At 41.1% G+C, this 12,627-nt stretch overlaps 1 protein-coding gene across 1 annotated transcript; it reads right to left on the bottom strand.

Annotated features, from left to right (window-relative positions):
- Positions 1-5,195: 5,195 nt before the first annotated feature.
- mcrs1 (microspherule protein 1) lies at positions 5,196-10,738 on the bottom strand. Its single transcript, XM_035662493.1, has 14 exons — positions 10,538-10,738; positions 9,682-9,836; positions 9,386-9,524; positions 9,134-9,298; positions 8,911-9,020; positions 8,698-8,806; positions 8,322-8,460; positions 7,682-7,757; positions 7,538-7,566; positions 7,209-7,301; positions 7,011-7,093; positions 6,806-6,893; positions 5,938-6,065; positions 5,196-5,842 (listed from the first exon to the last, which is right to left on the bottom strand). Exons 2-14 carry the CDS (start codon positions 9,834-9,836, stop codon positions 5,756-5,758), a joined length of 1,401 nt encoding a protein of 466 aa, XP_035518386.1. The 5' UTR covers positions 10,538-10,738; the 3' UTR covers positions 5,196-5,755.
- Between the last annotated feature and the right edge of the window lie 1,889 nt (positions 10,739-12,627).

Below are 12,627 nucleotides of genomic sequence, written 5' to 3' on the forward strand. Positions count from 1 at the left end.
GAGGGGGGTGGGAGGGTCACCATTTTCACCGGAACAGGCCATTTAACCATCCAAATGATTTCTAAACGGGTTTATTAAGCTGAAAAAGTTGCCAAGTTCCCCTTTAAAATGAAACCACTGTGCACACGTGACCCCTCGTAACAGGTTTACTATATCTGAGCTGTGAATAGTTTAAAACAACATTAAAAGACTAATCTTCGCTCCACAGATGGTTTCATCCGAGTCAATTCAGTTTAAATAAAATCAAGTCTGGAGGCCTTAGAGAGGAATAACTATACAGAGCACACCGACGTCGAATGAACAGTAGGTTTGACTAGAGGAATAAGTTAAGATATGCTTGCAAAGACCTGCAACAGTCCTAATGAATACTGGCTCCGTCTGCGTGTGTGAGGACACAGCGAGCATAATAACAGGAACGTTGTTTTTTTTATGTACAGTCTAATATACAACATGCTCTTTCTTTACAGCCAAAATGTGTTCCTGTTCAGAGGAGCAACTGAACCTTTAAACCCTTCAACTCCTACTGAACTGACCAACCAGCAGTGAGTCAGGGGGAGTGAACAGAGAGGAGGAGGAGGAGGAGGAGGAGGAGGAGGAGGCTTCAGTTCCCTTCTCTCTAACCACAGACATGTACACCGGTAGTTGTAGTAAACACGGACAACTGAAACCTATTACCAGTTCATTAAGAAATGTAATTTACCAGGACTTTGTCTTCTTCCGTCGACAATGCTGTGACATTTTGACAATATGGAAGAAAGTTACGACTAAATAATGACTGCAGCTTGAATCAATAAAAGCAGCCCAATGTGCCTAACCTTTAGAAAACATCTCTGGGTAGGGCTGCTTTACGAGGAAAGATCTGTGACTGGCTTACTGGGAGAATAAAGTGCAGAGATCTCATCTGACCAAAACCAGAAGCATGAACTTTCTTTGTGCAAAGACTTTTTATTTTTTTATTACAGTGCTATTGTTGATGCATGATGGAAGAAAGGATTACTTACAGGTCACACCTCAAATGACAGATAGCATGTGGAGGAGCTTTATCAATCAATTAGACCGGCCTTATCAGTGTTAACAATGCTTATTAAGATTACTGGGGTTATCTTTAACTAGCTTTCACTGTGACAACATGCCTGCCTGCAGCCAGAGGAGTGCCACTTCCACGCTGAGGGGTTAGGAGGTGAAATGTTAATCTCCTACTGTTTTAGATAGTCTCACTAAATTCTAATACTAATTAACCTGTTGCCAAAACAGTCCCATTAAAACTCCAATCGGGGTCTACACAGTAAACAAAGTTACATTTGAGGCGAGATCAGAGAATAATGTCTGCATGAGTGGGACACAGTCTCATTTAGGACAAGATCCCACATTTAAATATATATATATATATTACATTTTAGTTATATAAATGTATTTGTAATGTAATGCATTTCTTTCCAGAATATGCAGCTCCCCTAATCTGACTCATGCTGTCAGGTTGCCTTTGTTCATTTTAATGAAATGTATTATGACAACCTGTGTATATTATATGGTTATAACTCAGTAAGTAACTTAATTAGTGTATGTAAGTTAAACATCCTTAAAACAACTTACTTAACGTTAACTCACACCAGTGTTTCCAGATATTGATATTGAACTACAAACTGCTTGTTTACCGACCACCTGTCTGGGTGTATTTCTAAAAGCTAAACGTTTTTAACTCCACAATTTGGAGTCAGCCCTTATGTCATGTTTATAATGTAATGTTTTCTGAACATACTTTGGCCTCAACGGCGACATAACACATAAGTTACAATATATAATACATATAATAACATATGTGGTGTAACAACTAGACAATGTTCATATTTTATACGCGCTGACTAATTAGCAGCGGTGTAGCAGCCCTGTGGGATCTGTGGACAGCAGTCTTCATCGACATGGCGGTCGATAGTTCACATTAGCTGAATGACAGTGAAGGTAAACACACGTTAGACAGCCGGTTCAAACGGTTTATCTCAACGTTAAATAACGAACGTTGGGCTGTTGAAGAATTAACGTTGGTTAGCTAACCGTTAACACCAACTGATAGCAACTGAAAGCAACTGCCCGACCTCACACACACACACACATTAGGATGTGTTCATAAACAGAAGAAACGTTAATGTTTAAGTTTCTGTTTACTGCATCTGAACAATAAAACAGCCCGTTACTCACTTCTGTTGAGTCTGCTTGAACTCCACGATGTTACAACCTGTGTACAACCGAGTCAGCACCGCTGCGAAACTCTGAAACGTTACACAAACACCGAGCGAGTGATGTTCAAGACTACTACTACTGTTTATCTGTGCTCCGTCATCTGGCAACCCAAAGCCTCTCAGAACAGGCGAGCCAAGTATGTTACCCGCCCAAAATAATTACGTAAAGGTTTTTAACACTTTGAAAACAACCGTTTGGACGGATTAATTTATGGGTGTTAATGAATCGTTTACTAGAGCTTTAAAGGTCCGTTTGGGAAGACATTTTGGGTTGCTAAGATGTGTAAACTTAATTTGATAACTTGGCTTCAGTTCAGAAATAAGGCTGCAAAATAACACGTTTAGATAAGAAATGCTAAATGACTTATTGCCCATCAATAAGGACATGAATTAATGTACAGACCCTTAATAAAGGATGGTTTATTGGAAAATGGTAGGCTACCAGTGTCCATATATTAGGGAGCATGTGTGTAAGTTGTCATATGGTAATTAGATTTGCTTGTGAATATATATCAGTAGATGTACCACAGTACACTTTTGCCCCACAGCTTTGCAGCAGATTAATGCAGACAACTTCCAACACTGATTTTTCTAACCTTTCCTGTAATATAAACTCTCCAACCTTGAGTGCACCTGAATTTATATGGTAAACATGCAGAGGGGAAGTTTGAATAAAACACATTACTGTCAACAGATAAGGGAATATTGCTGTGTAGAAAATACAGACGCCCAACAACAGCATCTGGTCCGGGCTGCAGCATAACCCTCTCACACTTGAGTGATCTGAGATAAGCCTGCGTGATAGAAATCTCAACCCAAATCACACAAAATCCTGACAGTGTCACATAAAGCACTGAATGCATCCATCATAAACAGTCTGCTCACTAGGAGGGATGTAGAGGTCTTGTTCAGCATGCCCAGGAAAGAAACAAAAGTCATGGATGATGAAGATCAAGTGAAAACACAAAGAAACTGAATCCTCTCACCTGAAGAAACGTCTTTTTTCTCCCCCTTTTAGATTTATTTTATTTGTTGAAAGTAACCTCAGTCCTCGAGCAGGCTGGTATCCCCTTGTCAGCAGGAGTCAATGAGGAAGTCTTTATCAGGAAGCATTATTGTTCCAGTCAGCTGCAGGCCCATAAAGCAGAAAGGTGTTTGGAAACAGTACAGTTAGACCAGAGATAAGATTTACTGCTGTGCAATGTAGAAGTGGGAGATGTGTTCAGTCTTACTTTACTGGTGTTGTTTTCTTTACGGTATTTTGGTTTTAAAGGCCTACTGTATTAATTTATTGATGTTAAATTGTTACACAGTGCACCTTTAATGTAATCTTCAAAGTCATCCCTGTTGAAGAGAAAGAAATAAAGAGCTTCACATCTTGAAGATATTTCACACTCGAGCTGTCAAGGGACTGTTGTGCTTCTGTCAGTGACACCAACATATCAGAGAAAACACCGACGACGCTGCAAATTCAGCTCAAACTTTAGACAGAACAAACGTGTCCTACACTTCTGACACTGAACCAGCAGCACCACACTTCTTCGCTTCAGTTTCTTCTTTCACTGCAACATTTTGATGAAATGACACATATCTGAGATGAAGACTGTATTGTTTGGATCCTACCACTGTTAGACTGTCTGTCTGTTTCCCTTGTTTAAACTTTGCCAGTGTGAGCCTTGCCATGTTTGGGGAATCCAGTCAAAACCTAACCTGTGGCCCATATTGTGTTTCTATGGCAACACCAGATTCACCGGACTGTACTGTCTGTGTTTTGATGACAATATTTCCAACATTTCTGGTATTTCTTTTTCTTTTTTTTTTTTTTTTTTTTTTTTTTTTTACACATGCCCCTTTGAATCTTACATTAATACGTTTTTTGTATTGTGGTCATGATACATGCTGTTAATAGGGTTTTCTTCCTGTTGACCATTGAAACATTTTACAGACAGAACAATTCCTTTAGCTCACAGTTTAAGGGAGGGTTGTCTGACATTTACACACAGAGAGAAATCAACCAGGCCACACACACACACCTTAAACACATATTGGTATAAGAGTAATGGTATGCAGTTGGGTCTGAGTCAGTTGTACGTCTGCAAATGTCATACAGATACTTTTGTCATAAATGTCATGAATGAAGTCAAATGTTAATTTGTAGCCATTTGTTTTCAAATGATGTTGTACCCAAGTAGTTTGTACATCTATTGTGGATGTTTGTGAGGTTTTTTTTGGTAGTCTTAAATCTGTTTCCCTGACATAGGTGAACGGTGTTTCAACCTAACCATATAGAGAAAGAGGAGACAGATGCAGAATATGTTGAGTCTTTGCTTATATTGCTATTGTAGGCAAACCCTGTCACTTAATGTATATATGTGGATATAAAAACCTAGAATAATATTATCTGTCACTCCTGGGCTCCTGCTGGCAAAGTGTACACAATCAACAGTGCAGGAATACACATTTCAGATCATTTAACAATTACTGCCTGTCTTTGTACTATAGTCTGCCCAACCCTTACCACGTGCCAAAACCTATTAGAGAACACAGAATCAGTAACACATCTGTGTGTTTCCCCCAAATCCTCCCCCTCCATGTGCTGATAACAAATTGACCTATTTACACCAAACTGCTCTCGTTTAGTAAAATCATTTAAAAATAATGTATAGCTGATGTGTCAATGTTAACTGTCTGACTGTAAGGTTAAAGGTCAGGAAACAGATGTCACTGATAACAGGATCCATGAGCACTTAACAGTTTCACTGTTCCATTAATCCTTGGCTGGTCCAGTGGAGGAGGTGTGTGAGTCATCCCAGAGGTGCATTACCTGCTTATCTTAAGCGTAAGAAAGCAGCGCTCATTGGTGCTCTGCGGTTAAGATACAATGAGTTGGTCTTTTACTTCCGTACTTGTGTGTGTTGTTACCATTTTGATTTCTAACTGATCAAACATGAAAGAAAATATGGAAAAACATTTAATTGCGTCTAAAAGCCACAGATAAAAAGCTGAATGATATCCAGAATCTTTTTCAGACACCTCCATGAATGCAGATTATTCAGTGTATTTAAAGCCCCTTGAGGGAAACTGTCATTTGTGATATTGAGCTAAATAAATAAAAATTGACTGGTATTTAATTATTTTTAACTACTTTTTCATCACAGTACAACTTTTTGTTAATATCAACAGTGGACCGAACTTCGGAACATCATGTATACAAGTTTAATATTTTGAAAAAGCTTTACTACTGAATTTAAATACAATATTCTGAAAAATTGGAAAAACAAAGCTCTACCATGAGAGTGTCTACATTACAACATGGAAAATGTCCAAACAAGTCAAACCTGGTACTATCTTGCTCCAGGATATAGCTGTAGTCTGTTTAAAATTCACATTCCAGGTTAGCATGGCTGTCTGATTTATTTATGGTAGCACTGCTGTGCTTAGTGAGAGAAACTGTCGGACGCAGAAGGGACTGACTGGATCCAGTAGGTCCTGTATGTTCACTCTTGGGTGGCTGGCATTCACTGCTGTGTCATCTTGGCTGCTTCAGCTTTTATTAGTGAGATGAGTTCCAGGTTAATTAGAAACACAAAGCGAAGACCTGCAATCTGAAGAGACAGATAGAGTTAATTAGTGTGCTGTCAAATACATTGTGGTTAGTCCATTTGAATCATACACTGATTGGTTGACAGCCTCCACACACCTCCACCACTGAGTTGTTGTTGAGTTTCCACTTGTTGCCCGACAGGACCGGCCTGCCATCTATGTAGATGGGTCGTCTGCCCTCATTGGCGATGAAGAAGTCACCATTATTCTTCAGTTTAATAATTCCTGTAGACATCAATACAATATCAAAGGGTGTCAACTGGTGCCAGGGGAAACAATTAGTGTTTAACATGAGAATAAATACTCAATACTCAAGAGTTATAACTTCAATTGTCGATTAAAAACTATTAACATAGTTGACCTTTAAAGACAAAAACTCCCTAAAGTGCTAATTCTACAGGATTGTGACACTCCAGTTTATGCAACTACCACAACTTTTATTCCCATAACTGGCTGAGAACAAAGCAGCAGCTTGGCTGTTATTTTAAGAAGAAACAAAGCACAATGAATGTTTATTCCCCTTAATCACAATGCTGTGAAGAATTAAGTTCCTGGAGAGTACAACCCCAGAGCAGGAACCTATCGGGAACCAAGAACAGCAGGAGGAAGAATCTAGACACTGACGAGCTATATTTCGTGTTTCAGCAGCAGTATCCACGCTAACTTTACATTAGCCTGCATAACTCAGAAGTCACATATTTATGTTCATGTTCAGTCTCGGCCCATACGAATACAAAGATGACTGACAGTGTGTGTGCAAAATTCTCTTTCACATCATTAGGATAAATAATCTCAATATGAGAGCACGAATGATATTAGTAAAAATCTGTTCAAATGCTCCAAAAACCTACACTGTGGGAATGTTTCACTGGTTTCTAATTTTTTTTATTTACTATTCCAGTAACTCATTTTAAATATCAGTTTTGCATGTCCCATTACAGCCTGACAATGTCAGTTTTTTTTACCTTGTTTTCTTGATATTTTCCAGGCAGGTCCCTCTAATGATAGATCTACATCTATGGGTTTGTCCTTGGTCGCCCTGCCCAACGTAATCTTTGTGAACGCAAATAAAAAGATAATTAGCATCATAATGAAAATAAATCTCCACACATTCCTCTCAGTTTCTTCCACAAACATCTCTGTAACAACTGTTTCTGCAAGATTTCTTACCTCTCGCGATCTCATGAGGTAGCGTACCATTCGTCCTCGTAACGCTGCCAGCGTCTGGTTGTCAAAGTCGGGCATGCTCATCCCTGTTGACCCCAACACACACAAACACAGATCAGTTCCACCAAACTGGATTCCTCAAAACAAGAATATACTTATAAAAGCCCTCTGCCTGCGCTTGGTGAGTGAAAGTTTACGTGCCTGTGATACTGTCAACAAGGACCTGCCAACGAGGCAACTCCTGCTCTAACTGTCTGATCTCCCTTTTCTGGTGACGATCGGAAATCATCAGCTCTGGAAGGGAAGACGAAAGGTCCACGTTATACAAAGACAACAAATCTATTAGGACACCTTTATTGCAGGCAATGAGCAACAAACATTTTCAAGCTGTAATAACAAACTACTGTACTTCCTTGACAATAACAACAATAACTAAACCAGACTTCAGCTTTGTGTCCGAGCTTCACTCTCCATTCACAAGGTGACCACTCTATTATATACAATTTGTTTATTATAATCCAACTTCTTACCATGTTCCAACACCTCATCTCTACTCTCCCTGTGTGGGAAAAAAACAGAACAATTAATTGATCAGCACTGAAAAACCATGGACACTCAATACTCAGGTGAAAATAATTTATCAGCAACAAGAACACAAGCTGAGGCTGTCTTACTTTAACTTTACGTCATCGACCATCTGCTCAGCATCAGAGAAGTTGAGGACCTGGTCACCTTTAGGGAGAGGCTGGACTGCAACGTACAATCAAAGCAAACAAGATGATTACATACAGACTGTCATACTCATCCCTTTATTTAGGAAAACTTTACTTTATGTGACTTTTATAACTATTAATCGTTATGTAATTACCATCATAATGTTACAGATGTTGGCATATTGTGCTGCATTTTCAATACTCACTGAACAAATATTCTGTGACCTGTTCACACTGGAATCTGATATTGGCAATGTGCAATAAATCCAAACTGAGCACTAAGGCTTTGCAGTGTGAATGTAGCCCAACAGTGTGTTATCTACTTGTGCTCACTCTTCCTAGGTACACATTAATCAGAGTCTTGGCCTCTGGGCTTTCCAAACACAAGTTACTGCTTGCTATTAGACATTAAAAAAAAATCACTGCACTGGCGAAAAGGTGGATTTTCAGTGACATGTTCTGTTGAAGATTTTGACTAGATTCCAAGTCCCAAATAGACATATTGCAGTTTGCTTGGAAGATGACTAAGACTCACAATTTTCACAATGTGATGTCCATCTGAGTACAAAAGGCTTTTTAATGTGTAGGCAACTTAACTTACCACTCTGGTCATCCAGTAGGTAGTACTGCTTTAGCAGCTGCCAGTGCACCAGCAGGCTCTTGGGGGTGCGAGATGGGTGAAAGACACCGGGGTGTTTGCACAGAAGCTCCTGGAACACGTCTAGTTTGGGCTGACTAGTCTGTTCAATGACAAATATTATACAGAACCACTGGTGAATACAGCAGATGTCAAATGAGAAAACTCTATGGATATATGACAGGAGCTGGATGGACAAAAACCTGTTCAACAGCATATTTTTTAAATGCATTTCATTCCTAACCATTAAGACTGTTGAATCTAAACTGGTTAGATTATTTGATATTTTATGTTTATTTTACTACAACAGTGAAATAGTAACAGGAACAGTTTCACTTACTGAACCAATCTTAGCCAGCAGTGCCTCCTCAGGCTGACTGAAGAGAGCTTTGCTTTGGATTGCTGCAATGGCCTCTGGGTGAAGCTGACGCATGGCCTGCCATGCCAATCTAAACAGAGAGACCACAGAGATAATTAAACTACCTTTTAAATAGTTGCACTAATGTAGAGAATTAGAGGAGAAAGTGAAGCTGCTGCCGGGTAAGTCTCTTACTTTGAGATGACAGGATCGTAGAGGAGAGCATACCACCTCTCTTTAATTTCCCGCAATGTGAAGCGACAGCTGAACTTCACCCCCAAATGAACAGAGGTCAGATCTGTGGTCTAGAGACAAACACACACTCAAGACATCATACACTGACAAACAGACTGAGCACATTAATTCATGAACGTTATCCATCCTTTAGGACAATGATTTTTACTCTCATACTACTCACCTGCAACACTGCATTTATAAGTAGCAGGTCATCGGCGGGTTTCCACCGTCCCAAGTCTTTAGTGATATGTAGAGGCTGCTTGCTTTTCTTTACCCTTTTAGTGATGGGTGCAGGGTTTACTACCATGTTGAGAGGCAGCGTGAGCGCGGTTCCTGATTTTGTCACCTGACGTCACACAAAGACATAAAACGCCCATTACACCCACGTAAGCTGATCAATCCATGATTATTTACGAGGAACGTTGTTATGTACTTTTTTTTTCTCGCTAGATGACGGTTCACTCCCTGAGCAGCGGACCGGCTCTATGACAGGAGGGCCTTTGACTCTACTGGACGACTTCACCAGACTGCTCTCCACCAGCTCATCGTCAAACTTCTTCCTCTTTATTGACCTGTACAACGGATACAGCAATTCTTTTAACATTGGCAGATGCACCACAGAAAAAGCATTAAAACAAACAACGTGTCTGCATTTACTTGTAAAGCCAACAAAAGACACGGATCAGTATACTGCTGGAATAATGCGACAAACAACAGGAAGACTCAAACCTGGAGGAACTCCTGCGTTTGGGAACACCAGTGCCAAACGCTTGTGTGGCCGTCCTTTTCACATCTTTTACTCCGAGTGACTCCTCGTCCTCCGACCGACTCTGAGCACCAGCGACCGCCATCGGTGCACCAACCACAGGGTCCCCAGCTTGCATCTGTTCAGTCACAACATGAAACAGAGAGAATATGACTCGTATGATAATCATATGATATGATAATGTATCATAATATATTAATATATATCATAATTTTTTAAATATAGACAATATATCATATGATAATATGAATCATCCTGTCTGTGGCTCATGTTATGAACCTTTCACTTCACAAGAGCTGCAGTGTCCATGAAGCTTTATCTCCTTCCAGGTTGCACACAAGTATTACAATCCGAGTCCAGTTGAACACGATTAGAAAGAGGTTGTGTTATTACAGGTCCAGCTCCAACAGCGAGAAACAAAACATCTCAATTATAACTCGACATACGGATGAGGTCTCAAATGAAACTACTTAATCCACGATGTTACTTTCATGTTCTAGTATCTGTTAGTTTGTTTATGAGACTGCGGACTGGATGATCAACTGAGCGATGCCTTTGTTTACATACGATGTTAGCCTAATGGCAGCTCACGTTGCCTTCGACATGTAACATTTAGTGTGAAAATAACAACAGTGGTGAGCGAGATAATCACCCCAGACAACACTACACCACAGTCTGTTTGTTTAGCCGACATATTGTGATCTAAATAACGCTGGTTTGTGTTGGCTAGTTAGCATTACCTGAGCTAACACAACGTCCTAACGCCGCCGTTAGCTCATTGTGTGCTAACACAGTTAGCTGTGCTGTGTTGTGACTCACCTTGCCTCGATATTTCCCTTCGTCTTGGTATCTGGTCAGTGACCTGGAGCCTGTGTCGCTTACTTATGCCTTTAATAAACACCTCGTCCGCTAGCTACATGGCTAACGGGCTACATGAGTTTGACGTCTGCCTGTTAGCACAGTGTTAGCATTAGCTTCTTCTCTGGTCGCCTGTTTTCTTCCGTTGAAGTTTTAATCGCTTCACGGAGCAGCAGCGCCGCCGCCTGGACACATGTACAGCTACAGCTACAGCTACAACAAAATATAAATATAAAACTATATATTATAAAATAAAATATAAAAGTTCAATTAAAGTTAATAAGTGCAAGAAGTGCAAAAAGTGAAGGGGGGTGTGCTCTCTGGGGAGGTTATAGAGTTAATGACCACAAGCAGGAATGATCCTGTGGCGCTCGTGGTGGTCATCTGGGTGAGATGAGTTTCTGCTGAAGAGCCTCTGCTGGGCCAGTGTGTCGTAGAGAGGTATGAGAATTATCCAGTAGACGAAGCTGGACGTATCCGCCTCCTGACATTGTCAGAGTTCCAGTCCTCCCCCGAATCTGCTGCCCTCATGACTTTTGTTTGTTGTTGGTGTCTGCGACTTATCGCCACTGCCCAGCAATTGACAGAAGAATGATCGATGGCCACACAGATCTACTAAACATCCTAAAACATCATCCGGCAGATGTTAAAGGACTCAGCCCTAGAAAGCACTGTGTTCTTGTCCAGTCCAGCTATTATTAAGTACCCAAGGAACTGTATTCCTCAACAATGCCACATGGCCCTTGGATGAAACAGGGGCACCTGGTGTTTCGCCTCTCGACAACTATAAGGCTCCTTGTCTTTGTCACGTTGAGCTGCAGATGGTTCAGCTCATCCAATGAACAAGGTTGCCACAAAGTCCGTTTTCACTCTCCTTCACCCTTTCAATGAGCCAACTATTGCTAGCATCTGAAAACGTCTGAGGTTGGCATAGTTGCAGTCTGAGTGAGAGGGGAGAGGAAGGGGAGAGGCAGTCCCTGTGGGGCACCAGTGTTGCTGACCCCCGTCAGACACACAGTTCTGTAGGCGTACGTACTGTGGTCTGCCATCCAGTTAGTAAACAACCGGACCACGATGGGGCCTCCACCGCATCCCATCATCTTCTCACCCATGAGAGCCAGACAGTGGTGTTAAAAAAGCACTGGAGAGTCAAAACATACTTTCACAGTGCTCGCCGCTTGTCAGAGAGTGTAGGACTCTGTCAGAAGGTAGTGAGCCGTCTCAATCCCAGGCGGGGCGGTAAGGTGAATGGTAGTGTATCGAAGGGCTGACCATAGCTTAGCTGCTCCAGAGACCTCTCCAGATCTTCATGATGTGGAACGTCAGCCACCGGCGTAGTCCGAGGCGCTGGGAGCTGCGTCTTTGCACAGGAACAGGGCAGACTCTTCCACAAACGGGACCCTCTGAGTGCGGCTCAGGCTGAGACATGACTCAGACCCAACACAGCTGGGGGGCACAGGCTTTAACACTCTGGGAAAACACGTCGGGCCTGCGCTTGTCGGAGGATCTCGTCAGTGTTTCTCCCAGTCAGTGGAAGACACTGTAGAGGTGCAGATTAACCTTATGATGTAATATTAGGATACATAAGATGATCCCCGTGACCTGGCGTATATATAGAGCTCCACCTTACCAGCTGAACATAAAGTCATTTATGTTAAAACTTAGGACTTATAGAGCATTTTATTCGTAACAATCTCTTATTTTACTTCTATGCTATATATTGACATATATATTTTAATAGAATGCAATTGACATTGTCATTATAATCTATGCTTCCTTAAAGTCGTGTTTAGCAACTTACAGCTGTAACCAACACGATTCGGTTGTGGTGTGGGATGTGTAGCTGTAGCTGAGATGTAGGTAATCTGTAGATGTAGATGTAGTAGTGAGTAAATGTAGCTGAATAGATGTAGCTTAGATTAGATGTAGAGCTGTAGTAGCTTGAGTAGTGTAGCTTAGTAGATGTATATGAGCAGTAGTGTAGCTGTAGCTGTAGATGGTAGCGTAGCTGTAGCTGTGATGTAGTGTGAGTAGATGTGCTAAGTGTAGAT

This window comes from Morone saxatilis, unplaced genomic scaffold (genome assembly GCF_004916995.1).
Source record: "Morone saxatilis isolate NCDOM2014 unplaced genomic scaffold, NCSU_SB_2.0 Contig18, whole genome shotgun sequence".
Classification (NCBI taxonomy): domain Eukaryota; kingdom Metazoa; phylum Chordata; class Actinopteri; family Moronidae; genus Morone; species Morone saxatilis.

Coding starts and splice junctions, on each gene's coding strand:
- mcrs1 (XM_035662493.1), bottom strand. CDS start 9,836: ATGCAAGCTGGGGACCCTGTGGTTGGTGCACCGATGGCGGTCGCTGGT. Junction 9,525..9,681: donor AAACGCAGGAGTTCCTCCAG/GTTTGAGTCTTC, acceptor TCCGTTGTACAG/GTCAATAAAGAGGAAGAAGT. Junction 9,021..9,133: donor TTATAAATGCAGTGTTGCAG/GTGAGTAGTATG, acceptor GTTTGTCTCTAG/ACCACAGATCTGACCTCTGT.